The following is a 27,344-nucleotide window of genomic DNA, read 5'->3' on the forward strand; positions in this document are numbered from 1 at the left end:
GCTCGATCCGCATACCAAGTCACATGAACGCGCTCTGGGGCTTGAAACCTAGTGTAAGCATGACAGGCATAGGCATACCCTTGCATCAGAGCACGCTGATAGTTCGTCCAAGAGTGGCCGATTGTCTTATCGAGGTGTGAAAGTCTCTTTAGATGGCCAGCAACACGTGCCTTCGGCTGTTGGGCCTATGGCAAAGTCTCTGAGTTCTCTCACAGTAGTGACGAAGCTGGTGATCGCAGCAGAACCTTGGAACATAGACCCCCAGGTGCCACCGATCCCTTGGAGAGAAAATATCTTCCAGGACCTGTCCAAGAGGCCACTTGTCGTCGGAACAATGCTGGATGATGGTGCAGTCAGAGTGCATCCACCAATTGAGCGACTATTTCGTGAGCTTGTTACCAGACTCAAGGCCGCCGGCCACGTCGTTGTCGACTGGGACTCAAGTTTGAACTCCACGTGCATTGAGATAATGGTGAGAGCACCCGTCCCAAACCCAGTATCGGCTTCAAGACCCTATCCCAAAACTGACCAAGAGCGGCCAGGACGAATACTATGCCGCGGATGGAGGCGAGGATATTCGAAGAGCCGTTGCCGCAGGTGGCGAGCCCTTCGTTCCGCAGATTCAAGCATTCGTCGATCGCGGTCGACCAATCTCGGTCTACCAATACTGGCAACTGAACAAGGAGAAGGTTGCAATTCAACAGGCCTATCACGATATGTGGGACAGCATACGGTCTCCGTCGGGACGACTTGTGGATGTACTCCTTGTCCCTATCATGCCACACACGGCGGTACCTCATGGATCTTGCCGCTGGACTGGGTACACCAAGCTGTTCAATATTCTGGATTATACGGCTTTGACCTTCCCAGCCGGAATGGCCAGCGATGATCTAGACAAAAAGCGCCCCGGGGATCACGCTCCGCGCAATGCCCATGACGCTTGGAACTGGAGACTCTATGACCCTTCAACAATGGATGGCTACCCTGTCGGGTTGCAAATTGTTGGGCGTCGATTTGAAGAAGAAAAGGTCTTGGGAGCAGCTCGACAAATTCAGCAGCTGTTGTAGACGACGGCTCTTCCAAGGAGGTATTCAGATATGGCGAGATGGGTCCTCTTCCCATCGTCATCTTTAAATATACATTGCGCAACTCCACCCTACCAGTTTCTCTAGACGTCGCGCTCGACGCGAGCTGTTAGACATTCAGTCACTGTACCACTTTCCTAGGTCTTTCTGCCACTTCAAAGTTTCTTACGAGCTGCCGTAACAACCCTGACATGCTGAGCTACGCGAGGGCTGTTGCGTTGTGGAATCTGATGCTTGCTATGCTACTATGAGTTACGTTTGACATTAGAAGCGAACAATAACTCATTACAGGTAGTTCCGGAACGAGCAGATTCATGACCTCCGACTTTCCCCTCCCTATTTCATTTAGCTATTGTCGCCATTGCCGGCACGCGCCTCTTCCCCAGATCAAGACTTCGCCTTCTAATTTTCTCAATATCCCCGAAGACGCTGGCTGTCAATTCCTTCTTGTTCACCTTACCCATGGCATTGCGCGGCAACATACCCACAGTTTCCATATCCTGTGGAACTTTGTAGGCTGCGATGCGACGCTTCAAGGCATCCCTCAGATCTTGCAGACTCAGCGGCTTCCCATCGTTACGACTCTGATCTGAGAGCACGATCACTGCTGCCACCTTCTCGCCCCAGGCTTCCGACGGCAGACCGACCACGACACATTCCTCGACCTGCGGCAGAGCCAGTATTTCGCGTTCGATTTCGAGCGCGGACACTTTCTCGCCGCCCGTCTTGATGATATCCACACTTCGGCGACCACGAATGAAGTATGCAGGACCTTGCGCCCAAGATCCAGACTTGCCCAAGCCCGAGCCTGGGATCATGCATCGTGTGGCGATGTCCCCCGTCTTGAACCACCCGTCGGCAGTGAAATCCCTCGCGGTCGCCTCATCGTTGTGCCAGTACCCTTCGAATACCGTAGGTCCACGGAGTTGTATTTCTCCGATGCGTTCCTTACGGGAAACGGGATCGATCTCCGCGCCATGCGGAATGACAGCTTGAGATCCAGTCTCGTCGTCGATCTCCATGAGACGTGCTTCTACGGATGGCAAAGGCCAGCCTACGGAGCCGTCAACACGATCTATATCTTCCAGGCCGCAGGAAAGCGCCATTCCGACTTCGGTCATTCCGTATCGCTCGAGTAGCAAATTGCCCCCGGACAGTTCTTGCCACCCGTCTCGAATCGGCTTGGGTAAGGCAGCCGAGCCGGAAATATTCAGCCGTAGGTATCTTGGGGAAACTGCCTCCTTGCAAGCCTTCTGCATCTCGGGGGAAAGAGACTCATAATCCCGCAGTAGACGAGACCAGATCGTAGGGACGGCAGTAAAGAATGTTATAGGCAAGTTGGTGACATCCTTTGGGTCGCCAGCCGCTTCCTCGATGTTGATATAGGAGTTGCCATTGGCAGCTGTAGGTTGTAGAAATGGTGCGGCAAGCCGTGCCCAGACGGAGCTCGCGTTGAAAGGATACATGAACTCAATGCTACTGCCGGCGAGCAGCGGCGTCAGCAGGGCGTTCACCGTGCCGTGGATGTGATGCAGCGGCAGCACGTGCAAGAGTCGATCGCTCGGGACATATTGCCATGCTTCCAAGAGACTGTTTGCTTGCGCGGTAAGATTAGCCAGGGATAGTACAACGCCTTTGGGTCGTGCAGTAGTTCCCGAAGTAAACAGCATCATGCCCCCGGATAGTAGATCGGAGAAATCACAGAGCGTGACTTCATTGGCCTCTGTCGGCGCATGCCCTGCTCTCTCAAATTGGTAGAATAAGGGGGGCTTTGTCAAGCCATCAGTTAGTACCTCTCTCGCCTTTGTCGCTAGCTTGCGCGACGAGATGAGAACGAGCGCCTCGCTATGATCGAGAATGTATCTCAATTCAGGTACAGCAAAAGAAGGCGCCAATGGCACAGCAACCGCGTTGGAGGCGAGAACAGCCAGGAAGGTCACTGGAGGTTGCGATTAGTCCTGAAGAACCTGGTTAAAGAGCTGCGGGGCGCAATGTTTCGTACCCACATAATCAAAACCATTTTCCACCATGAAAGCAATCCGCTCCCCGGAAATACTTTCGTCACTTTTGCCCGTCTTTAGCAATAGCAGCTCCTTAGCACGCACGATACTGTGCAGCAGCGAACCATAAGAGAAGTTCGCGGCCGAGTCGTTCTCTGCCACAGCAATGGAAGACGCTTCATGCTTCTGGATGGCCTCGAGGAAGGCTGAGCGTTGGAGAAAGACTGACATTGCGAAGAAACAAGGATGAGGAAAAGCGACTGCCGTCAGAAACACAAAGCCTGTGGCCACGTCTTTTCAACCATTGTATTTCCGGCTCACTTGTCTGCCAGACATGTGTGACTTCAGCCAACAAGTTCATAGAGAGTACGCTTTCCGACACCGGGGAAAGAACGGGAAATGAAGGAAACGCGGTCTGGGCCCCGGGGTTGGGGTTAGACTCCCGCCGCTTCGGGATCTCGGTACCGTCGCTCGCTGGCTGACTGGGCTGCCGACGACTGTTGGCGGTGGATAGAGGGCCACGCTATCCATGCGCACGACGTGCCAGTCGGCATCAATCCAGGCAGAATTGACCTCGTGAGCTTGTGCGATCTAGTGTTGGGTAGGTCGGGTACATGCGGGAATCTGGGGGATACACACCAAGCTGGCTCTCCTACAGAGCCTCCGGGTCATGAGAAACCAGACGAAGTACATACCCTGCATACAGCGAATCTCCCTTCGCCACCTCCTGCTTCCCGGCTCTCAATAATCGAGAGCCCGCTTATCTTGACTCAGGCCCAAGTCCATGCACCATGAGGTACCATCGCGAAGAGTATAGGTTTGATGCTGCGCAATTAGGTTACATTGAAGGCCTGACCATCACGTCCGATGGCACGCCAACTGTGCGGTACTTTGGAGGCCTCCCATACGCTCTGCCGCCGACCGGTCAGTGGCGTTTCCGGATGCCACGCAGACTGCCCGCAGACTACCAATATGGGACGGCAGCTGAACCAGGGCAGTTCACGCGTGGTTCTTGGGTGTGCCCGCAGCCCCCGAGTAGCAACACACCCGATGCTGCTGTGGTGGACGAAGACTGCCTACAGCTGAACATCTGGGTGCCGGCCCGGCCTGCCCCTAAAGATGGCTGGCCAGTGTGCTTCTACATCCATGGGGGTTTCCTACAAGTGGGAACTGCTAACCTAAATCCGGAATCTCTGGTGCCGCTGCTGAGCGACTCGGCCTTCCAGGCGATCATGGTTCTGCCGTCATACAGGCTCAATGCGCTTGGTTTCCTCGCAGGCCGCGAACTTGCAGCCGAAGCAGATGCCTGCCGAGACGCGACGGGGAACATGGGCCTGTGGGATCAGAGGGCGGCCCTGGAGTGGACTCATGACAACATCTCACGTTTTGGTGGCAATCCAGCAAACATCACGGTCGCCGGATATTCAGCGGGAGCATACTCGGCATTCCAACAGTTGGCCCACGAACTTTGGCACGTTCCCGCGGAAAAGGCCATCATTAGAAGAGTCGCAATGTTCTCGAACGGCCCGGGCGTCAGGCCAAAATCTCTACATGATCAACAGGAGCAATTTGATGAATTCCTCGCGGTGCTCGGTATTCCTAGGGATCTGGAAGACAAAGCGAAACTTGCCAAACTTCGGGCTCTTCCTTATCAGCGACTGATCGAAGTTCAAAGCGAAATGAAGATCTCCGAATTCCGGGTCTTAGCAGACGACCTCTTCTACCCCAGGGACCTTGTTGATCGGATCAACGACGGACAGTTTGCGAGAAGAATGAAAAGTCGTGGTATCACGCTATTAAATGGGGAATGCAAGGATGAACATACTATGTACGGTAGGTGGCGAACTCCGGAAGACTCCTACACTGCGGTCTATGAACGCCTCTACGCGGAATATGCCCCTCCGGTCACCCGTGCACTCATGCGCCACTATTGTGGGCCTGCGAACAAGCTTCCTTCAGGTTATACAAGCTGGCGGGACTTTTTCGGGCGCCTTTACGCTTGTGTTCAAGTCCACCATCTTGAACGCGGCTTCCATCACGCGTTGTTTGAAGGTGGTCTCCAGCCTGGTAAGGATGTTTTCCGGTATCGATTTGAGAGGTGCCTGCGGTGCGTCGAGGAGACAATACCGTCCGAATGGGGAGTGACGCATCTGACCGATATACCCATCTGGTTATGGGGCGCCGGCTTCACTGGGGGGCTGACGGACCAGGAGGAAGGTTGGCTGAGAGAATGGAATGAATGTTTTGCTGCATTTGTCAATGGAGACCCAGTGAGATGGGGGCCGGTTAAGCCAAACGAAGTGAGAAGGTGGAGGGCTGACGGCAAAACAGACGTTTGGGAAGATTCACAGTGGGAAGAGGGTATAGCATTTTGGAGAATTGTCAACACCAGAAGCGCAGAAGCTGACTGGGCTGACGGGTTTGATAAATGAGTAAAATTGAAAAGAGAGCACAAGGTCTTTGATTACGCACCTATATACCTTAGACCGGATCACAAATGAGTTTTTCGTGAAATGCGCTACATCAAGCATTGAATTATGCAAGCTGTATTGGTATTGTTAGAGTTGGCAAAGATGGCTATGTACGAGCGTTGCATCGTAGAAAATCTGTGCACATCCAAGTAGGTGCGAAGACATTCAAGCAACTGTCCACGAATCCTACCATCGAGGGTGCTACAGGTGAGAAAGGCCCTCCTCTGCTGGCTTAAATGATTTGAGAAAACCCCATCGACTCTTTTCCTTCCATCCTTTGGTCATCCACATGTTAGCAGGTTTGGGGTATAGATCCACGACATCACGCAAGCTCATGTCGTGAGCCATGACGGGGAAAATATTGTCGTACGCATCGACCTCCATCAGTTTCTGGATACTGTCCGTAGCCTCGAGAGCATCGTGGTGCCACCGGTCGCCTCGGACCGGTCCAAAAAAGGGCTCCTCCGAATTATTCTTGGGATGAATGGAGAGAAAGATCCTTCCCGGACAAGCAGGAGTTTTCTGGCGAAAGGGGTTGGGAGAAATCATGTCCGGCAGCGGAGTGTACCGCGTGGGCCGGAACTCGCCACAATGATGAGCGATGTCTCCCCCCAGAAGCATGAACGAGGGAGGGTTGGCGGTTGTGCGGGCGAGAGCAGACATGTGCCCCACGGCATGTCCGGGGGAGTTCAGGAGGTAGAAGCTCCCGTCGCCATAGAAGTCATACGCTTGGAACCCACCAATCTGGAGCCTTCGGGATCCTGCTGCAGGCGTGAAGTCGATTTCGTGCAATTCACGACCCAGCCATGCCCGTTCGTCCACATGTGAGGCCTGATTTGTCGGATAGCCAGGCATGATAGTGGCCTTGAAACCGGGGCCAACGATCAAGTCCGTCGTTGTAGGAAGTGTCTGGGGATCACCGGCGTGATCAAAGTGCCAATGAGACCAGATGATGGCCCCGATTTCTCCCAGGACTTGTCCATTCTCGCGCAAGATGGTGGCGACGTCGGTGTCGACGTCTATGTTGCATTTGGTGTTCTTTATCCCCTCAACAAATGCTGGGGGGCTGTTCTCCCAATCCTTACGCACGCCCAGATCAAACAACATGGTGCCATATTTGGTCTTCGAGCCGGGATGTCTGATCAGGTATGCGTAAGACCCGACATTCACGGTGTCAAATCCCGATACGAGGGGCTCCACAAAGGACGAAGCCGGGAATCCGCTCATGAAACTCGTTGTGTCGATGATGTAGATATCCACTGTGCTTTGCGACTTTGGTATCTCTACTGGTGGTCGAGGCACCCGTGGAGTTGCCATTTTTCCGAGTACAATCAGCGTATCCTTTCGCGGGTACGGTAGGGATGAAGTCGGATCAAAGTTAACGGCGAGTTTGCAGCTCAATCCGTCTCTTGCGCATGCTGAAGCGCCGATTTACATAGCATGCCTTATCCGGGGAAGAAGCCGACGTTCGGAATGGTGGTCCCAACGCGCAGCAGCCATGGGGAGGAGGGCCCGAGCGAGCCAGCCACGGTGATGCGGTTTACGAGCATACCAGTGGAGCTGGCTAGCAGTTACTTTGCCTAGTGGTGGCTCCGCTCCTGTCCATGTGGGGCAGCCTGCGTCCTCTGGCTCAGCCGGCGGGACGCTGCTGCTCTGATCTGTGATCTCCAGCCGGCGACAACCGGGAACAGCTGAAATGGCCTGCCGTACAGTTCGTGACACCCGAAGAGCTCAACCTTCGCAGTGAGCGATCATTCTTGCCCAGTTCCGGCCATAGTTCGCTTGCTAGTACGCATCAGGACCAACATGGTACAGTCCATCAATACACATAGAAGCACCATATCCTTTTATCTGGGTGGCAACTGAACCTTAGACAGTGAATCTTAGGGGCCCAGTCATGGAGACCGTGCAAACCAAGACGTTTTGCGACGGCCACACATCGACTGGATATCAACCAATCTTCTACCGACGCGATCACTACTAACATACGACGATACGTGCTGAGTAGAGTACCGTAGAGTTGGAACCGGAGCATAGAGGGGTTTGGGTCATGATTCTACTAAACGAAATGCAATTGTAGGCTAAAGATAGTTGCTGTCTCGTCTCAGCCACTCGGGTGTTGACAAGCCGTTGAAACTGCGACAAGGCGCATACAAGCACGCCCGAAAGAAGAGACATGTGACTTAACCAACGGTCCAGTTTTGCGAATCGCAAAGTGGGAGGATGGCATATCACGCATGGTCCCTTTCATCTCATCCTTTATGCTAATACCCGATCGTCTGGAATCGCCTTCTTCTCCTCGTCTGTCAGATACACATTGAAGATTTCAGCCAGGGCTTGCAAACGCTCATCTTCCGTCTTACACTCCTTGATCACCTTGCGATTGGCGCCAATGGTCTCTCTCACGGTGCCCTTGAACAGGGTGATATTCCCTATAATCACCTCCCTGTCCTTGTCCATGAGCATTTTCGTGCAAGTAACATATCTAGTGAAGAAGGATCTCGGGTTTGTTGACGTGAACCAGGACATTACTTCATAGTCCTGAGGCAAAAACTCCGTTTCCGTGAAGCAATAGACCGGCACCCAGTCTTTCTTGGTATCATCAGCTGGGTTGTAGCAGACATCAAAGCACCACAATTTCGGAGGCCCTGCGCTGTTGCCGGACTTAGTTGCATACGACTCAGCTATAGACCGTAACTGCACGCGAATCTGGCGGGGGGCGATGCTGGTTGTCTCAAATCCGTCACGCAGCGGATATGGAAGGTTGGGGCCCATAGAGCCCATCCCTACATCCACAACGTACCACTCATCGTCCAGTCGCACAAGATTGAGCATGTGGTTCCACCCATCATAAGTCGTGCTCTGATTGCGTCGGACGTCTGGGTAAGGGCTCATTGCACGCGCTACACGGCCTCCGCAGTTGCGCACTTCATAACCGAGCGAGCGAAGGACGGTCCCGAAAAAGGTGTTGTTCTCCATACAGCGTCCACCGAGACGCCGGCGAACGATCTTCGTGTAGAGCTCCTCCAGGTCAAGCGTGACAATTTTGTGTGTGGAATAGTGCAGCACGAGATTGTCGAAAGGGACATTGCATGCGTGGTACCGTGTCAAGGCCTCCAGCAGGGGCAGCCCATGCTCTTTGGTTCTAGCCTCTGTAGCGTCTTTGAGTACAATCGAGTCTAGGTATTTCTGAGGGAGCTTGATGCACTCAAAGTAGTCGCGCAACTCGATCTTGCTGTAGCGTGGACGGGCGTCCTCGTTTAACGGAAGCTGGGTAAGGACGGTGGGCGTAGGGTTGGACAACATGATGGGATAGCTGGCCAGAAATGGATCACACTTTGCTCATACGGAACTCCTGCAGAACGTTCCCCGAAGGGATATCTAGAGTCGTTATAACGTAGAAATGCTCCGTGACCGGACCGAGATCCGTGAGCAGTGCGAGGGGTGAGTCGAAAGGTGTTAGGGGAGTCTTAGACGGGGTGCACGGGGATGAGTGATTGTACACTAGGTGGAACGTGGGGCGTCGGGGAGATAAGCCGGGCCGGGCCAGGCCTGCGCGGAGAGTCCCTCAACCAGGAAGCTTACAACTGTACATATTTGTGTCATAGACAAAGAGCATTTCGCTGCGGGTGGTATCAATTTCTAGCATGACGAAAGCAAATGCTCGAAGGAAGTTCTCCTACTTGGACTAAATTTCCGAGTGATCTGTCCATTGTAAAGTTAACAGCGAGTGTCCGAAACCTTCGAGAATAGCCAGCAGTGAAGGTGTGCGTTGCGTTGAGGCTGAAACCACGATCTCCGTTACTTGACTGTGGCCTGCCAGCAGCCAGTGCATCGTATGGCTAACAGAATCCAGAGACTTGAATTCTACCGCTTTGTCCCGCCCAACTCACCATCCTACCCAGACACATCTCAAATGTCTCCGCGAGGAGAGCCATCCTAAAGGCCATTGCCCAAAGTAATCCCCTCGACGGGTGACTGATGGAAGCCCTCGACGATGGACGGGTCGAACATTTCGGATGAAAAAAGCTGGAACGCCTCCATGTCCTCAACGTTGAAAACCCCTGCTTCCACGGAACTAGTGGCAGGATCCAACGTGGGTTGGCTGTTAGATACTTCCAAATTTAAGGCAGAGTCACTATCAGAGCGGCCCTGTGATGGATCTGGTGCAGCTCCTATTACGTTGTCAAATGCTAAGCTGTTTGTGGCGCACATTCAGGGGCGCAAGGGACAACTGCGACTAACCTTTGATACTGCACATTCTGCCCAGTCGGCGAATATATTCCAGGCAACTTAAAACCAGACTGTTTTCGTGGTCCAGCTTGTGAAATATCGTTTCTGCCTTGCCGAGTAAAATCTTTGAGTCCTTGACAGCTGCTTCGCCTACCACGTTCTCTCCATGTTGTGCCCACAGTAGGCGGCCGCAGATGACCAGTGAAGCAGTGAAGACTGTTGGGTGTATCCAGTCAGCATTACAAAACGAAGCTTTGTTCTGAAGGAAATTACCGTAGTACAGCGTGAAAAACCACGCCCCGAGATTATTCTTACTCGTGGAATCCGCAGTGATGATGCAGTGAACAATTTCAATGGTAAGTTGTGCTGCCCGGACGCATTCGTGGGCCTCCGCCATAGCGAGCTGCGTCAAATATGGCGGACTTCCACCGGGCGCACTTCCCGCCCGGAACAAGTGACGTATCGTGGCACTAAGTAACGGTTTATGTATGAGAATGGCCAGGTTATGATACCTAAGTGTGAGAATGACACGAAACCGGTTCCCCGGAGAATTCTGCGAAAGTACGCTGGAGGCAGGCTCGCAGAGATGCAGATACGATGGCAGGCTCGCCGCCCAGCCTTGAAGCATTTGCCGAAGCTCGCCTGAGGCTTTGAGTGAAGCTATGTCGTCTGGACACAAGTCGGCGTTCTCAAGGTTTGCCCCATACTGATTGGTGAGGGATCTGGCCATCACCTGATACAACTTGAATGAAACAGCGAGGAATTCACCAGGCAAATCAACGTTACCATGGGGGCCAATTAAAGCACTTGTAGACAAACCAGGCACTGGCTCTCGTCCGGTCATCTGTTCATCTGGGACACTTGCTGGCCTGCCAAAAGCCACACTCAGGACCTTGTCGAGACAGTATATTACTGCCCAAGTCCGACGGCGATATTCGTCGCTGACGGGATCGACAGGCTTCCTGGTAGAGTGGCTGTGAAGTCCTAACGCAATAGCTGACCGGATGACAAGCCCGTGGTTATTCCAGGCCTGCACTGAACGCTGAGTCCCCTGGCAGTGGATGACGAGGAGGAGCAGATAATGGACCATCTCAAGGCTGATGACACGTCTCGATAAGTCACCACACAGTTCCAGGGCCCTCTTGTAAAAAATATTGGACCTCTCGAAGCGCTTCTTAGCAGATGCAACATAGTCTCTATCCAAGCTGCTGGCCATGGCGAACATCATGTTTAAAGTTCCTAGCCAGGTCCTGCGAGCTCTGGTGAAACAATTGAGCCTGCATTCCGTATATGTTTTCCTCATCGTCTCTTCATGGATAAACGGAAAGATGGCCCCGAATGTGTCGAAGTAAATGTCGAGCAAGGAGTCCATTTCTTCTACTGACGGCAAGGTAGTAGGCGGCGAGTCCAGGTGAGTTGATGATGCAGCAACCGGACGGTGTGGTTGGGCCTGGGAATCACTAGCTATGATTGTTTCCTGAAGAGCAGAGTCCTTGTCTACGGCGGATGTTATGGCTGGTGACGCTTGATGCACGGCAGCTATAGCTCGAAGAAGAAGCTGTGTGAAGTTGATGTTGGAGGACTCGCCAAAGAAAGCTGAGCTATGCTCTTCGACAAAGGTCATGGCCATGCCATTAGTAGACGCATCTTCATCTTGTGGCTCTTCCAGGCCGGTAGCATGTGTCTCTCTCGCACGCGTCACTGCTTCCGGTGCAGGGGTGCTACTTGTGAGTCGACATGGGTAATTGTTTGGGCACGGCAAGAGATGGCCCTTGAACACATCATCGAGCCGCTGCAGCTTGTGTTCAACAGACAGCACGCGCTGTTCAAGATCAGACTCATAGCCCTTGCGGATAATGACATTGGCCGCAGATTCACTGGGTTCGTACAGGCAATCGAACCCGAGCGACATGCAGGACGAGCACGAAGGCCGCTGCCCATCGCATCTGCCACGAACATTAGGTCAGTGACTGCATGGGCTTGGACTTTAGCCGTCATCCGCACTCGTCGGCATGTCGTACCTGGACTTGCGCACACGGCAGGCATTGCAAGCTAAACCGATGCGTCGCCGCTTGCTTGCCGAGGGGGCGGGATTCAGAGCCGACTCGCGGCCGTGCTCTGATGGAGGTTTTTCGGACGCCTGCTCCGCCATCGTGGCCAAGGAGCGCAATGTGTACAGTATGTGTGAGATGGTGTGGGGTGAATCAGAAGGCGGAACGGGTCAGTCGGGAAGAAACAGGCTCCTGGCTGACGAACGCGGGGAAGCCTTGAGGCCGCTCTTACTTATCTGCGTATCTTCCCGACTACCCTCCGCTTTCGGATCCCCACTACGGTGGGCGTATATCTATTGAATTCAATAATCAAATCCCTTCAATTGAACCATGATACTCCGCTCCGCCTTGCCTCCTGCCAAGCACAGAGCTTGATGTACTTCGCTTCTACTCTATCAGGGTGAGAATCTCTGAAGTAGCGTTCAGTTACCAATCTTTCGGTTTCAGGCCGGCTTACAAGTGCGCCTAAAAAATCCTAAGTAGGTACGCGGTAAAGGCAAGGAAGTAAGAGAGCTTACTGAAACTGCACTTATGGTTGGTGTAATTATGGAAGATATAGTTATTCAGGCCTTGGAAAAAGTCTTTTTAGGACTGTATTGGTGGATGTTCGGTATCTTAGTATCTGATGGAAGAATCGGAAAAGAAGTAGAAAGGCCAAACCTAGAGTTAACAGACCCGTTCTAGCAGGACAGTAACTGATTCAATTAGCTATCTTTTCTAGTCTCGTGTTACCCTAAATAAGGTCCGTTCGTCCAGAGTGTGTGCATGGTAATTTGAAGTTTGTAGAGGCATTCTTCCAAAGGTTCCAGCGCATGCCAGCATTTGAAGTCCTGCAGGGACATAATCATATCAGCTACTGCCTGTCAAATGGCTTGCCAGAGGATGAAGTCGGTCCAAAGGTTGTTGATCGGGTGGTCAGATGCTTGGGTACAGAGTGAAGCCTTTATTCCTGCAATTATTTGGTTACCTAATTTTCTCCGACCTGTATATACGCCCGACATCTTTACCCTATAAAACCGCTCGTCAAACCGCATACCGACTCCAACCGCGGACTACGTCTCCAAACCTCCAGAAAATATACGGTACCGGCGTCAGGACAGCACTGATAATGCCGAGACTCGTTAACGTCCAGTGGACCCCGACGTTCTGGTAGAAAGGAATTCCAACAACAGTCATTCCGCCCGCCGCACAGTATCGCGACACGGTCATGAATCCAAGAGCGGAGGCAGCATAGGCTTCATATGCATCAATGATATACATATAGCTGGATATGAAAATGCAGATACTGCCAAATCCAAAGAGCGATGAGCCGACTATTGGAGACCAGATTGATATGTTTGCCTGTCAAAAGCAGAGGTTAAGTATACCTGTTCACATGCAGTACTTCCCTGTCAAGGATAACAAACGGTTGATGACTTACATGGTCTGTCCAGGCCATCCAAAAAAGACTGATTGGAATTGCTGGAGCGCCGATCATTGCGTACCAGAGCCTGTGCTCGGGAGTTGCAGACTGTGCTTTGGCTTGTTGATCATCGCGGTTCAGAGAGACATTAATGTCGCCATTCTGAGCGGTGTCAGGATTGTTGGGTGATGGGAGGTCTCGGCTGAGTGATTCAAGTCTCTTCATGCGCCGGTAATGTACCGGTACCAACAGGGCGGCCAACACGATTCCCACATACATTGCGACCCAGACAATATTGGTCAACCCCTGCGACAGGCCGTGTATGTCGCTGAATATGTATGAGTAGCCGTCGAAAAAGGTGAACAGCACGATATAGAGCACCGTCATGTATAACGAAAGCAGCAGAATAATCGGCTCCTGAATCGGAAGAGTGAGCTGCCGCACACAGGCAGTCACAATCCGGGACAGGGGAGTTGTGCGATCAAGGTCCATTGCAGACTGGTAGCGCAAGTCTCCTGTTGATTTTCGCAGATGGCTCGCCTTCCAATTCATGAGGAGACGACTGTAGGTCTCAGGCTGGAACAGCACCACCAAGACCAGAACGAGGCCAGCCATGATGAGGATGATGCAGTTGGTCCATCTCCAGGATAGCGTCCCCTGACCCATATAGGAGGCAATTAGAGGACTGAGGATCGCACCCCCAAAGGAAAGGATAGCATATAAAGGGAAGGCGAGAGTTTTCTCCAGGGGATCCCAGATATCTGCGATGGTCCCTCCAGCACAAGTGAGTGGTGGACATCCAAACACGCCGGCCAAGAACCGAAACAGCAACTGTGTTCCGATATTAGGTGCTAGGCCGGATGCCATGGTAAAGAGCATAAAAAGCGACAGAGATCCAATATAGACTACATTACGGCCTAGGATCTCAGATAACGGGCCTGAGACCAAGGAGCCCGCTGCGAAGCCCAGGAGAAAGATGCCGGTGGCCAAAGATGCGACAACTTCACTCACATTGTAGGCAGCACTGTTTTGGTGTAGAACTGCTGTTTCAATGGAGGAGGCGGCACTGACCACAAATGCTATGGCAGACACAAGAAGAGTCACCGAAATTCGTGTGGCAAGGGGGAAGTTTCGTGGATTCATGGTATCTTTCTCATGATCCCACCCAACGAGAAACACAGTAGAGTGGTCTCGATCACTCAGCTCAATACCCGGTGGAGGATGGCGATCAAAGTCTGCCCTTTGCCGTAGGCTGTAGCCTTGTAAGGGTGAAAGTCCAATATCAGGGCTGCCCTCGGTCTTTGCGTTGCCTTCTGTGTTATCGAAAAGATTATGCCTGCGATTCCCATCCTTGCAACAGGGAATGACCAAACCTGGGTGTTCGTCGACCTGTCTGCGGATACCGCCGCGAATAGAACGATATTGGAGATATGACTGCATGGTCAGTAGAAACCTGCAAACCCACTGGTTTGCGGAAGGGTATCCATCGCCCCCAATTTATATCAAAGGGCTGACGTATGCCATTTGGCTAAAGATTAGCAATCAAGCTGCCGTGGATACAGTCCAGTTAGACCCGGATTTACGGACTTGATCGAGGCTTAACTCGAAGCTGTTATAGCAGGGTAATGAGTGGATTCTAGGCAATGGATACTAACACCTGGCTTCTTCGTTAGTAGAAAGGATAAGCTCCGATTCTATTTGCCTGAATATGAAGTGAAGCGTGAGTGGCACCAAAGAGCTGCTACGTAGCCTTGGACTTCTTGGGGTGGTACGAAGTACAGGTATAGACGGACGAGGTAGGTGTTTACCTTGTGGGTCTGCAGTGGCACTGTTGTTCCAACCTTCTGCTAGCGTCCGCTGAGTAATCGGGGACGCGGTGTAATCTGAACTATATGCCCGTGCCGATGTCGGACAATGGAAGTATGTACTTCATGCATGGATGTTTACCATGAGTCAACGGACAATGATCCTATTCGATGGCGTGCGAGGTCGTGGCCGTTCGTGGAAACCAGACGGGTCTATGGAAACTGGCTCAAACCGGCATGGCGGCTTTAGCCAAGCGTAGTAGGTTTGGAAATGATGTCTCCGTTTATTGGCTATTGTCAATATAAGCGACCTGTCGTGTGCAGCTGTCCACGGAAATAGTCAAGAGATATGTACGCAACCCAGAAGACACGCCCTGCTTTGCGCAACTTAATTTGGCCCCCAACTACAACACGAGCCCTCGCCAAAAAGTCAAAGCCCAGCACGAGTTTCCATCGATTCGACACCCCACTAGAGGTCATACGGGGATTCCATCAATCCCGTACTGGGGCATGCAGACAGAAACCAGCGCCCGTCAAACGGAAGGTCATCCCAAAGAGAATCGTCATCGAGGTGGCCTGACAGAACGTACGACTAAAATGAAGAGGAATTTCTTGTACAATGGGTTCTGTCGCTAGATCGACGTGGAGTGCCTCCTCAGCCATCAGATGCGCGAGAAATAGCTAATATTTTTCTCGCCGGCCGCGGTACTGCACCTCTTCAATCAGTCGGAGTAAACTGGATTACAGAATTTGTTCAACGCTGTCCTGAAGTTAAATCCTGCTTTTCTCGACGATATGGCTATCGACGCGCCAAATTCGAAGACCCTAAAGTGATTAAAGAGTGATTTAACCGCGTACAAATCACTACATTGCAACATGGCATCGCACAGGAAGATATCTACAACTTTAATGAAATCGGCTTCGCATGGGCCTAGTATCTAATGCTAGAGTATTGACCAGAGCTGTTTACTATGTTAGTTCCTCCAGGGTTGGGACTGGATGTCCTTCCTTGTTGTAGAAGCCATGGGGTTGAAAGCCTTCTTCCACAAGAAACCTATTTAAATTCATGTTACCAGGGTTTGTTTTTCGTGAGGGACGAAAGGCTGCAAGACTCACACTTCATAGAGCTTGGCTCTTTCTAAATAACCCTTCTTCGTCTTTGCAGAAGATCTCCCCCTCCATCTTTGGGCATCCTGTTTGACATGGGCCTTGGAGTCGAAGTTTCGGCTCTGTCTCCAGCGTCGGCGATATTCTATCTTGCGAACAGGGCCATACTTCTTTCCGCCCGACTTGGAAACCGCCATTGTAGTAATTCAGGTAACAGGCGAGCACAGGCATAAGACGTGGACATACCGAACTAAACCATTTCTTTACGTATTAATGAACATGTTGAAAAAAATGTAGTAGATACGAAGGCCCTCAGGATTGTGAGGCGCCGGCTAGACTGGGTGCAGAATAAACGGCCCCGATACAAGGGTCTAATCACGTGGTTTAGTGTCTGGGGGACAAATGCCTGCTCATGAAAGTGCTCCTGGAGAGCGCTGGGTGCGTGTCCGGAGCAATTGTCCGCGTGTCTGGATTACTCCGGGAGCGCTCTGGGAGCGCTCCCGGGTCGGTCACGTGAAGCACTCCTAAAGCGGCGGGGTCTGTAAAAGGAAACCCGATCACTCTCGCAGAATAATTGTTCAGTCTAACACTATTACTACTACTACTAGTGCTTAGTTCTTTCCTCTTGAGAGCCTCCCTGATTTTCACAGCCTTGTCCTCCCTAGTGTCCAATCAAATGCATGGTGTCATTCCACTTGCACTCCGCACTGAGTCAGTAAATGCTTCGTCGCAGAGCCTTGTCTCCTAGATTGAGGCACCATAATACTTCACATCTGCCCTGACTTCCCCATCTGATTTCAGTTTCGAGCGATAACTCTATAGAGCCCCAAATATTACGAAAATATCCATTTATCTTTCTTGAAAATTTTCACATAACTTTCACTGGACTTATCTTTATAGCGTCAACTGCTCGCTCGCTTTCTCGACCATTCACTATGATGAGAGATGCAGTAAGCTTGCATGAATGGCGTCTTATCTTTGAGCAGTGCACCACTCAGGAGCTGTCCCACCTCTGCTTGGTCGACAAGATCTTTAACTCGATCGCGACACCCCTTTTGTATCGATCTATCTCCCTGGTGGCTTATGAGAATCTCTCTGGCTCCCGTAGGTTGTCCAACTCTACAAAAGTGAAAACGGAATCAGAATTGCCTACAGGCCCTTGGCTTCTATTATCTCGACTGGAAGCCGACGAGAATGACACCTTACGAGCTTGGGTACAGGAAATCAATATTTCGAGTCCTTCTGCTTGGGCAGACGAGGACTTCCTAGAACGACTCCAGAGCAATGATTGCTTGGCCACACTGATTGCCCGTCTGCCAAACCTTCGACGAATTACCATCGGCTTTCCTAGTATTCAATCGACAACATTGATTCGCACCATTTATGAGCATAAAAGGAAGCCAGAACTTCTCCTACTCAACCAGTATAGCGAGGAGGTTAACTCTAGCTTGGCGGAGCAGACTCTACCCCGTGTCACGACCCTCTCTGCATCAGTGAGCCCAGCAAATGACGGAAACAGGCCAAATAGACAGATACCCACGTTACAAAGATTGTTTTTCAAATGCACACATCTCCGGTCGTTCTCGCTTACTGTCATGAGACCGTATGGTGGTTGTGTTATAAGGATGCCAAGGCATCATGTTATATGGAGCTTTCAGCTTACAGGCGAAGAAACATATCCTCCACTCGAGCATCTTTGCCTTGACGGATATCGGATGGACGATCAGCAATGGAGGTTTTGGCGTGATGGGCTTCAGTGGGACAAGCTGGTGTCACTAGCCGTAGGACCGCAGAGTTGCGCTGGCTTGTTTCGATGTCTAGTTGGCTTTACCAGATCACTAAAGATCCTTAAAGTGTCTGTCTGGGAAGGCGAAGGCGATGATGAGCGAGAGGAACTCATCGAATGCCTTTCATCATTTGATTCTCTGGAAACCCTGGTTTTAAAAGGGTACATGTGCCCGGTTGAGGTGATTTCCCGTCACAGTAACCTATCTACTCTCTGTCTGCATAAAGAGGAATCTGCCCGCAAGGAGCGTCCGCGACAAGTCCTAACAGCGGAGGAGCTCAGTCAGCTCGATGTCAACTGTCCCAAATTGAAGTCACTTCAAGTGGGAGTCAAGAGAGAGAATGATCAATGGGTAAGCCAATGTATCCTCTGTCTTATACTATCACATGAACCGAGATCTAACCACACCATAGCCCGACGACGTCTTCGACAGACTAGCAACCGGTTTTCACAACCTCAGGAGCCTATCTATGCACTTTGAACTAGGCCTCTCCGACATACATAACCCCATCACGCCTCTAATAAATTATGTCTCTGTGAGGAGCATTGGCCAGAATTACTTTGACCGTAGAAAGCAGGCGGGCATCGAAGTATTCGAATCGTTCACCTTGACCGTCTGGACAGGTAAATACTTCCGTCGCTTCCCACAAAGGCCACTACTGTACGCCGGTTTCGAGAAGAAATTCTCAGCCACTTACGAGATATCCTTGCCGAGTGATTCCTCCGGTGAGGTCCAAGTCCGCCATTTGGAGAAAGAGCGATTGGACCTGGTCAACTCCAAGAAGATCAAAGTCCATTCGTACGAGAGGTTTCGGCTTGCTCAACAGGTTGCTGCAGCCGTGGAAGGCCCAAAGGTCGAGGATTGCTCGGAGTGAGGAAGGAGGAAGCCTATCTTCTTTTTATTATGCTGGTCGTAAGGCTGGGGGTTCTGCCTAGCATATGTTGTTGATGATGTATACGTGTTCTTCTGGGCTGGTATGAAGTGTCGCAGTGCATTTGTCGTTATGGTACATCATATATCTATTTCACTCGAAGTTGTTTTGTTCATGCTAATAAGCTACCGTGACATACAATATCCACATGCATTTTGTGAAGGAAAGACAACTACGCTTGAACTTATCCCCAATCACAGTAACTAGCACCGCATAAGAACCATCTCGCAGCTGATTAGTCCGTGACGGCTCCACGGATACAATGTTGTGATATTGTGTTGCATGTAGGCAAGGGTCTGATGCTTCTGTAGATTACATAGACACAATCCACATTAAAGTATACCATCGTATAGTATTCATATGCTATATAGCAAACATAACCTATTTACAAACCACGATCCCTCATACCCACCCGATCAACCAACCCCTAATAACCCCTCACGAAGCAAACGCCGTCTCAATCTCAAAGCTAACATCATTATTAAACGACGTCTTCGAGTCAAACGTCTGCACACCACCATTGCTAGCAGCATAGAGAACATTCTCATAATGTCTGAAATACCTCGTCGGGTAACTCCACGAGCGCAACGAAGTACCCTCACCATTCAACGCCGCCTGAGGACAGAAAGTAGCATCCTCATGGAACTGCTTCGTGCCATCATTGGCATTAAGCAGCAACTCAAAGTTATAATGCCGGATATAGCTACCAGGGGTATCAACCGACTCGAACGAGAAGCACTGGCTGTTAGCCAAACCAGTGACAACCGTCCAGCTAGCCTCCTCCTTCAACGTCGTGGAACTATCATCATCCACAACCTGTGTGTTCACAGTCGTGTCAGTATGCGCGATATACCTCGTCGTGTACCCCGGGGTCGTGACACGCAGCGAAACAACCTCTCCGGAGGTAAACGACGGACCGCTAACCAGCGAGCCGACGACGTATTTAGCAGCGACGATGTTCTCCTGAACGGAGTTCTCGGTATCATCCGAGGGATATCCGGAGGTCATGACACCCTCGTAGAAGGTACCTTGGGCGCCGTTGCTGTTATCACCACCAATACCCAGGATGATAGCACCCTCCTTGCTCATGGGGTTATAGCCGGAGTAATCCGGACGGGCACCGCTATAGTACGTGGACAGGGAGCCAGAGGCAGCATTAGCGCCGCGAATAGCCCACTTATCAGCGCCGCCCTTAACTGCGGCAGTGACGAAGCGGTAAGAGATAGACGGATCACCGGAGTTATATCCCTCGTCGGCACCAGAGAAGAGGTTGTTCTCCATGTCGACCATGATCCAGGGGCCATCGCCGGCACCGTAGCCCCAGGTGGTGCTGTTACCGAGGTAGATGGCCTCCATGTGGCCGGCGCCGGTGTCGGTGCTGCTGGTTTCGGCATTGCCGTAGTCAAAGCAGCAGGCGTCGTTGTAGTGCGTGCCGTCCAGGACGGCGTACATGCCTTCGGCCTCGTCGCCGGTGGCGGTGCCCGTGGCTTCGTTGTTGCGGTAACCCGTGCCGGGGGACATGAAGACTCCGTAGGCCTTTTGGCCGTTCAGGGTGACGGGGGCGCCGATGGCGCTGGCCAGGTTGTCGTAGCCGTCGGTGTCTGGGCCGTCGAAGCCGCCTGGGGGTGCTTGGGTCAGGTGGTTGCCGTTGCCAGATTGATCGTAGATGATGGTGATCAGGCAGGTGGTGTTGGCGCAGAAGGTGTCTTGCGCGGAGGCATCGGCGATGCCGCCGGCTGTGAGCGGGGAGATGGTGGTGGTGGTATCATCGGAGCCGCGCTGGAGCTGGTAGAGGGCGCCGCTGAAGGAGCTGTATAGGGCGCGGGTGGTGCTGTGTGCGGCTACGCAGGGAGTGTCGCCGGCTTCGTAGATGTCACAGGGGCCGGCGCTGACGGTGGCGGCTAGCCCTAAGGCGAGCAGGTTTCGGCGAGAGAACATGGTGGTGGATGGATAACTGCCTGCTCAGGAAGGTCTGGGCTAGGAGAGGACTCAGACAGTAGTAGGATAGGCCGCTTGGTGAAAGAAGTCATGCTACTATGGTGAGAAGGGGGGCTTATTTATATTCTTCACTGCAGTGAAGTGCCCATGCATGGAGTGCATGATATGGGAAGTCTAATTACATGTGTGGCTTCAGGGGTCGGGGATTTTCCTCCAATATTGGGACATCCTGTATACATTGTCAAGTAACCGGTCGGTTAAAAGGCTCACTTTCGAGGCAGCAGGAATGCGTTGTTCCACCTGATGTCAAGCGACGACGGCATTCCGGCGGGCGTGCAGGGCGTCGTGGAGTATGTACCCCGCAGGATGGGAGTGATTTAGTTGATTTAGTTCCTGAAGGCTTGACAATGGCATTGTCCGTGCCTAGGGCTAATGCTAGTGCCGCCGGGGTTTTGCCCGGAGGGGATGCGGGGGGAGGAGACTAAACTGTGTTGCCCGCTCATCACGATTCGTCACGTTTCTTCAGGGATCTGTTCCTCCTGGATCAAGCCTCGGTACTTGTGGAGGGGATGGAGGTGCCGCATTCCTGTGGAAGTTTGTTTTGTAGAGGGTTGCTGAATGCTTATCCGGAGGCACTGTGTTTTCGAGTAATGGGCCACTTTTGGGAGCTACAATTTGGATGCCATTACCCCGGATATTAAGAAATGAATGTCTCTGGATAGCTGCATGTTGATCGGAACGAATTCCGCTTTGCAATAAGTATAGTCGAAATAGCATAAAGTAGACATAACAACCGACCCGTGTCCGTCGTACGATCATTACTTTTGGGAAGGGGGGTGGCTTTAACCGGTGCAGTGAGGGGAACCCATGTTCTTCATACCATGTGGTCATGCTAATTGAACTCTATCAGCATACTATCCAGCCTTGTCTTTGAATTAAATCTGTGAATGGCTGCGTTTGAATTGTCTAGCTTACCGGACCCACTAAGCACAGCCCAAAGGAGATGCCGTCGGTTATATCATGATGCATGAGTAGCCCAACCGACTATTAACGTCCGGAGCGTCTGTGAGAGACGCGGACAATTACCGGACACCTTCCGAGACAGTCTATGACATAGCTCTACGGAATAGCTTATATGGCTAGAATAGACCTGCTCTGAGCATCTTGAAAGGAGAGATTGAATGCCAAGCGGCCCTCCGCATCGTCAGTGGCCCTCGGCAGGCTCGGGCCGCCCGGGTTCCTGGGCATGTTGAACCCAGATCAAGCAGCTGACCTGGTTTGCTTGGCGAGGAGACATTGCGTGAATCTTATTCTCAGCACTACTTCTAAGAAGCTTATGGTGTAATAGTCTGCCCCCCCTAGCACTAATGTTGACTGTCTGCTCGCCTCAAACCTTCCACAAGGGCATTCATATTTGGTGGACGACCCAAGAACTTCTCCAGCATCTGAAACAAGTCTTGCTGGCCGCCACCGTTTTGCAGAATCTCACGACGGTACTTCTCCCACTTGTCCTTCTGGAATGGGCCTTCAGCAAAGACAGAAAGAAAGACGTCCTGGGCCATTGCCGTGCAGCTTCAAAAGAGTTAGCCTTCACGAATGCTACAATAGAGCAAGTAGTCTGGATGGGAGAGGTACATACATAAGATAAGCATAGTAGCAGACATCATAGCCCGCTGTCAGATGACTGAACGTTCCAAATGCATAGCCGTCTCGGCACTCGGAGAAGTCCATACTTTCAACCTCCTCACGGATGTCATACCAGAGCTTCTGAACATTTAGGCCAGAAATATCTGCATCTGTCTTGAGACTATGGATTTGCAAGTCGAAAATGGAGATTGACCTGCTCAAGTTAGATTAGTTGAATTCAAAGACATAAAGCAAAAACATACAACTGATACAAATGATAAAGCCCTCGGTTCAGATAACGATGCTTGATAAGGCGTTCGACTACATCCTCCGGAATTTTCATTGGCGGATCGGGTGAGCTGGGATGTTGCTTGCGCCACTCCATCAAGTAACTGTTCTCTAGCCTAGTATGGTGGCAGCTGAGGCCCTGCAGAACCTCTTTCATCCAGCACCAGTTCTCGAGCATCATACTGGGCATCTCTCCGAAGTCAGGGGGAAGCCGGTAGCCATGAAAACGGACGTATTTTGTTCGTGCAAGGAGATCGTGGATTCCATGACCCATTTCTGTGTCTTAGGTTAGGATATATTCAATTTTGTTTGATTTAGGCTTACCGTGGAAGAGGGTTACCACTTGATGGTGCTTGAGCAAGGCACAACTGGTGGGAGTGGGAGTAGGGAAGGAACACATGAGGATTGTGGCAGGGTATTGCCGACTGCCATCCGGGCGGAGGTAGCCCTGAAATTCTCTGTTAGTCTGGCTCCAATCCGATATTGCTAATGTAGAGGCTGGCGCATACACATTGAAGATTCACGCTCTGGTTACCGCGATATTTGTTTTCTCTCCATAGCAGATCGAAGTAGAGATAGCCAATAAATTGTTTGTCGGGGGTACTCTCCCAGACGGAGAATACGCGAACGGACTCATGCCAGAGAGACCCCTCATCAGCTTTGAGAGGCTCGAACTGGAGACCCAAAACCGAAGCAAAAATACCCAGCATCCCTATGGCTGTTTGTTCGAGGGGATAGAACTCGGATAGCTGCAGCTGGTCAACCGCAACCTCTTCTTCTACTAACCGCATGTAATAGGATTTATCCCACGGAGGAAATCCCACACAATCTGTGTCATGCTTGTCTCCCAGATCCTTCACTCTCCTTTGCTGCAAGACTGCAATTTCATCTTTACCCCGGGCGCACAGTGTGTCCTTGAGGTTGTTGAGAAACCCACCTAGCCATTTCGGATCCTTTACCATACGTTGCTGTAGCCGATACTCGGCGTGGGTGGAATGATGCAATTGATGGGCCCGCCGAGCCCGTTGGCGAATGATCTTCTCAAATAATGGCTTATTGCTCTGGAGCTTGTGATTATCGGCCAAGAACATCTTCTTCCGCGTTTCGGGGCGACGAGCATAGGTCAACACTGCCAGTGTACCTCCATTCGCAAAAGGCACAAATAGCTTTTCTTTTTCTTTCTCACCATCCGACTTCCACTTCCCCAAGTCACTCGCTGGTACTCCCTCCAACTCGTCCCGTGTAAACCATACGCCCCCATCTTCCCTTGATATATTCTCCTGAAACTTCCTCTCTATTTGTCCAATATTTGCCCCTTCCTGCAAGAAGCCTTCCACCTCTTCCGCATCCAGCTCCCCGTGCCCTGCCATTCGGTATACAGTCAACTCACGTTCGAGCAAATGTTGCGATTCCGCATCCAATGACTCAAAGTCCTCTCGGTTGTCGCGAACAGCCCGCAGTAGACGGAAGTAATCCCCGTTGGCGATCCATGCCGCCTGTGCTTCGGCATAGACGCTCAAGGCGGAGTGAACGACATCCTGGGTTTCCCGTAATGGAGCACCGTACTGTAGCATGTCGATCATGGCTAGCTGGCCTTGGACTGCATTTTCGGTCTGCGCCAAGGGAAGAAGAGTGTTCGCAAAGGTGGCTGTTTCTGGAGTCGTTGCTTTGAGTACTGAATTGCGCGTCTGAGTGAGTTCATCGATAATTTGATGCATGAGGGGGAGAATTTGGTCAGTGGTTGGGACACGGGGAAGCTGAAACATGATGTAGGTGACGGTTTGAAGTCAGGCTGCGAGTGTTAGGGAAGAAGATGTTTGGTAACCTGGGTGTCTGATCTGAATTAGTCCAGGGTATTGCAATGGGGAGCTGAAAGGAATAAGTACTCATTAATATAGTATCATTCTAATGAGACAAAAGAGGGGGAGGGGGCTGGTTAAGGCTAGGGCCTGCTTGGAGCTTCCTTATAGGGAAGAATGACTTTTGTAGTTCGTCGGGTGACTACCACTAGTGCATTGTGATTAGATTGCTTGGATTGTCTCCCCTGTTCCTGCATGGTTAGCGTTCTGTCTAAGGGATTAGCAGATCACGCCATAGCCACGTTTCATTCGTTCATCTTAGGTAGCATGGCTATTGCTCTATCAAACAAAGACATTGAATAGTCGTGACATATGTCGTCCGCCCAGATTGTAACTATTACTGTTAATTCTGGTTATGATAGATAGCAGCCTCGCACTTGGAGGTGATAGTACTGCACCAGCTCACTTCTGTCCTAACTCAGGATGGAGCCTTGCAGTTAAGACAGACACTCCAATATACCAGAGGTACTTTTGAAAATAGATACCCTGAGAGTAAGATGTCTTACATCTTCAGAGTCTATTTACAATCACGAACGGGAGAACCTTCTCCGCGTCCGATTTATATAAATTGATACAGGGTCGTCGGACTTAATTCCACCATGACCCTAGTACATAGATTTCTGGAGGTTAATTATGTAAATCTATGTTACCAATAAAGCCCTGTTCTTACGAGGGATTCTCAGACTCAATATATTTTCTGTCCCTTACAGCTGTGTATCTTATTGCTCGATCAGAAGGACATTGGATCCAGATCCAGGTTCAAACGGCATACAATTTGAGGATACTAGGGATTTCGGTCCTATGTTAGACTACTAAGTTTACAGCTATTGTGCAGCCATATGGCCTACAAAAAGTATGCATCAGGGTTACGGGTTGCTTAAAGTATCCACGTCCTGATCCGTGGATCGGGCTTCAGGCACTTGTGCCGTGAAAAGTTGATCACCCAGAGCAATGTGCTGCCTGTGAGCCTCTGAAGTATCGTAGAAGTAACTGGTGGTATCTCTCTAGGTCACTGTTGCCCTGTTTTCCATATAAATAAGGTGCCAGATAGCGGAGATAAGCTTATATATTTTCCCGTAATAATCCTACCAAAAAGGCTTGGCTACTATCCTGATACAACTGATGAAGTACGTGCTTTGCAGGCTGTACTTCAATCTCAATTCATAACGAGTCATAGGGTCTACATCTCTAGATAAACAATAAAGAGTATAAGTGCACTCTTTCTATCGGGGTTAACGTTCGGATCCCATTGGGTGCTAAGAACACACAAACCACATGACATCAATACCCCACTTGATCACCGAGCGGGGCATATTTGGTGCAACTTCGGAATCTCCTGTTTGTCCCCCAACAATAACTCGATAACAACCAGGAAGTTTCACAGCCTCACCCTAGCAACCATGGCAAAGACAATTGTCGCAACTGGCATCTCATCCGGCTTGGTAGGCTTAGCTTTCCACCCTTCCATGTATCAATTTCTAAGACACCACAGGGCTTCGAAACAATCAAGCAGTTGCTTGAGCAAGCCGAGCCGTACAATTTCATCTTGGGCGCGCGAGACACGGCCAAAGTTCAGGCTGCTTACGATGGCCTCAACTATGACACTTCTAAGCATTCCATCACCATTTACCCACTCGACCTCTTGTCCTTGAAGAGTGTGCAGTCTTTTGCAGCAAATGTCCTTTCCAAGTTGGGTTCCGAGAAGCTGGCTTATCTCTTCCTCTGCGCCGGCACTCTGGACAATGGCGAAGGACCCGGTCCAAATGGATCGCAATGGTGCTCGGGATATGTAGTTAACCACCTAGGTTCGTGGAATATGGATAGACTTTGAGCGTACAAAAGGGAAAGTGGATTCACTAACAATGAAGAAACTCATAACAGCCCCGCATTATCTGGTCCACTTGCTCCGTGATGTGCTATCTGCCTCGCAGTCGCGGGTTGTTTTCGTTTCTTCCGGGGCGATCCGTGGTCTCAGAGACCAGGATCCGGGTGAGATCCCTGCAATATCCTGGTACTGTGATCTGGCATTTATTAACTGTTTATGGTATAGCAACCCTTGACGTGGACCTGAAAGCCAACTCTGGCGCAGGCTATCGTCCTATATACAGTGCCTCCAAGTTCGTCCAGCTGTTGGGTGCATTTTACTGGCGGCGTGAACTTCCGTCTTGCACGGTCGTTGCTGTTTCACCGGGTCTCATTCCGAGCACTCCTCTCGCTTCGTCAATGGGTTTGACCATGGATATGCCCGATGCCAAGACCATCCCCGAGGGTGAGGTTCACTCATAGCTTACTCTTTACGTTGACTTGCTGACGAACATCTATAGGTGCTCAGAACCTCCTCCGCGCCTTTTTCATTAACGATTTCCCGGCGGATCCGGAACAGATCTTCTTGACTAGCTGGGGAGAGTGGTGGCCTAAGGATGTGTATGCCCTGGCCCTTGATGCTGACTTGCAGAAGAAGTGGTGCTTGAGCAGGGAGGAAATTGAGAAGACTGAAAGCATTGCTTGAACATATCGTCGATGATGACGGACATATGATCAATGTAGATGTGCTGGATATATTTTTGCCAGGGACTTAACACATACTTCGAACATAAAATCTTTCTTTCGAACTGCAGATGTAGTAATCTATGAGACATAATATACTCCACTGGATAGAATAAGGGGTGTAATTTCACTTCTGAGAGAATCATGATTGCTGTTTGCCCTCCGGTTGCCCGAGCCCACCCGTGCCGAAATCTCATGCACGCCACATGGAATT

General features: G+C 51.1%; 12 protein-coding genes across 12 annotated transcripts; 4 read left to right on the forward strand and 8 right to left on the reverse strand.

The window, feature by feature from the left end:
• Positions 1–187: 187 nt before the first annotated feature.
• AKAW2_60467S (uncharacterized protein) lies at positions 188–1,067 on the forward strand (the record flags this gene model as incomplete). The annotated part of the gene is made up of 2 exons (XM_041692596.1): positions 188–472; positions 543–1,067. 2 exons carry the CDS (start codon positions 188–190, stop codon positions 1,065–1,067), a joined length of 810 nt encoding a protein of 269 aa, XP_041545965.1.
• A 359-nt stretch (positions 1,068–1,426) lies between these two features.
• Positions 1,427–3,316, reverse strand: AKAW2_60468A (acyl-CoA synthetase; the record flags this gene model as incomplete). The annotated part of the gene is made up of 2 exons (XM_041692597.1): positions 1,427–3,024; positions 3,088–3,316. 2 exons carry the CDS (start codon positions 3,314–3,316, stop codon positions 1,427–1,429), a joined length of 1,827 nt encoding a protein of 608 aa, XP_041545966.1.
• Positions 3,317–3,876: 560 nt separating this feature from the next.
• AKAW2_60469S (uncharacterized protein) lies at positions 3,877–5,517 on the forward strand (the record flags this gene model as incomplete). The annotated part of the gene is made up of 1 exon (XM_041692598.1): positions 3,877–5,517. One exon carries the CDS (start codon positions 3,877–3,879, stop codon positions 5,515–5,517), a length of 1,641 nt encoding a protein of 546 aa, XP_041545967.1.
• Positions 5,518–5,757: 240 nt separating this feature from the next.
• AKAW2_60470A (MBL fold metallo-hydrolase) lies at positions 5,758–6,873 on the reverse strand (the record flags this gene model as incomplete). The annotated part of the gene is made up of 1 exon (XM_041692599.1): positions 5,758–6,873. The coding sequence occupies one exon, from the start codon at positions 6,871–6,873 to the stop codon at positions 5,758–5,760; it is 1,116 nt and encodes a 371-aa protein (XP_041545968.1).
• Positions 6,874–7,815: 942 nt separating this feature from the next.
• AKAW2_60471A (arylamine N-acetyltransferase family protein) lies at positions 7,816–8,862 on the reverse strand (the record flags this gene model as incomplete). Its single annotated transcript, XM_041692600.1, has 1 exon — positions 7,816–8,862. The coding sequence occupies one exon, from the start codon at positions 8,860–8,862 to the stop codon at positions 7,816–7,818; it is 1,047 nt and encodes a 348-aa protein (XP_041545969.1).
• Positions 8,863–9,495: 633 nt separating this feature from the next.
• Positions 9,496–11,941, reverse strand: AKAW2_60472A (uncharacterized protein; the record flags this gene model as incomplete). The annotated part of the gene is made up of 4 exons (XM_041692602.1): positions 9,496–9,731; positions 9,802–10,005; positions 10,063–11,735; positions 11,811–11,941. The coding sequence occupies 4 exons, from the start codon at positions 11,939–11,941 to the stop codon at positions 9,496–9,498; spliced, it is 2,244 nt and encodes a 747-aa protein (XP_041545970.1).
• A 922-nt stretch (positions 11,942–12,863) lies between these two features.
• AKAW2_60473A (MFS transporter) lies at positions 12,864–14,682 on the reverse strand (the record flags this gene model as incomplete). The annotated part of the gene is made up of 2 exons (XM_041692603.1): positions 12,864–13,181; positions 13,261–14,682. 2 exons carry the CDS (start codon positions 14,680–14,682, stop codon positions 12,864–12,866), a joined length of 1,740 nt encoding a protein of 579 aa, XP_041545971.1.
• A 1,334-nt stretch (positions 14,683–16,016) lies between these two features.
• Positions 16,017–16,351, reverse strand: AKAW2_60474A (uncharacterized protein; the record flags this gene model as incomplete). The annotated part of the gene is made up of 2 exons (XM_041692604.1): positions 16,017–16,101; positions 16,164–16,351. 2 exons carry the CDS (start codon positions 16,349–16,351, stop codon positions 16,017–16,019), a joined length of 273 nt encoding a protein of 90 aa, XP_041545972.1.
• A 738-nt stretch (positions 16,352–17,089) lies between these two features.
• On the forward strand, positions 17,090–18,815 carry AKAW2_60475S (uncharacterized protein; the record flags this gene model as incomplete). Its single annotated transcript, XM_041692605.1, has 2 exons — positions 17,090–18,292; positions 18,354–18,815. The coding sequence occupies 2 exons, from the start codon at positions 17,090–17,092 to the stop codon at positions 18,813–18,815; spliced, it is 1,665 nt and encodes a 554-aa protein (XP_041545973.1).
• A 495-nt stretch (positions 18,816–19,310) lies between these two features.
• Positions 19,311–20,810, reverse strand: AKAW2_60476A (alpha-L-arabinofuranosidase B; the record flags this gene model as incomplete). Its single annotated transcript, XM_041692606.1, has 1 exon — positions 19,311–20,810. The coding sequence occupies one exon, from the start codon at positions 20,808–20,810 to the stop codon at positions 19,311–19,313; it is 1,500 nt and encodes a 499-aa protein (XP_041545974.1).
• A 1,364-nt stretch (positions 20,811–22,174) lies between these two features.
• On the reverse strand, positions 22,175–24,490 carry AKAW2_60477A (M3 family metallopeptidase; the record flags this gene model as incomplete). The annotated part of the gene is made up of 5 exons (XM_041692607.1): positions 22,175–22,382; positions 22,450–22,650; positions 22,700–23,000; positions 23,049–23,172; positions 23,234–24,490. The coding sequence occupies 5 exons, from the start codon at positions 24,488–24,490 to the stop codon at positions 22,175–22,177; spliced, it is 2,091 nt and encodes a 696-aa protein (XP_041545975.1).
• A 1,493-nt stretch (positions 24,491–25,983) lies between these two features.
• Positions 25,984–27,092, forward strand: AKAW2_60478S (uncharacterized protein; the record flags this gene model as incomplete). Its single annotated transcript, XM_041692608.1, has 5 exons — positions 25,984–26,025; positions 26,076–26,388; positions 26,465–26,572; positions 26,634–26,852; positions 26,908–27,092. 5 exons carry the CDS (start codon positions 25,984–25,986, stop codon positions 27,090–27,092), a joined length of 867 nt encoding a protein of 288 aa, XP_041545976.1.
• Between the last annotated feature and the right edge of the window lie 252 nt (positions 27,093–27,344).

Source organism: Aspergillus luchuensis, chromosome 6 (assembly GCF_016861625.1).
Source record: "Aspergillus luchuensis IFO 4308 DNA, chromosome 6, nearly complete sequence".
In the NCBI taxonomy this organism is placed as follows: Eukaryota; Fungi; Ascomycota; class Eurotiomycetes; order Eurotiales; family Aspergillaceae; genus Aspergillus; species Aspergillus luchuensis.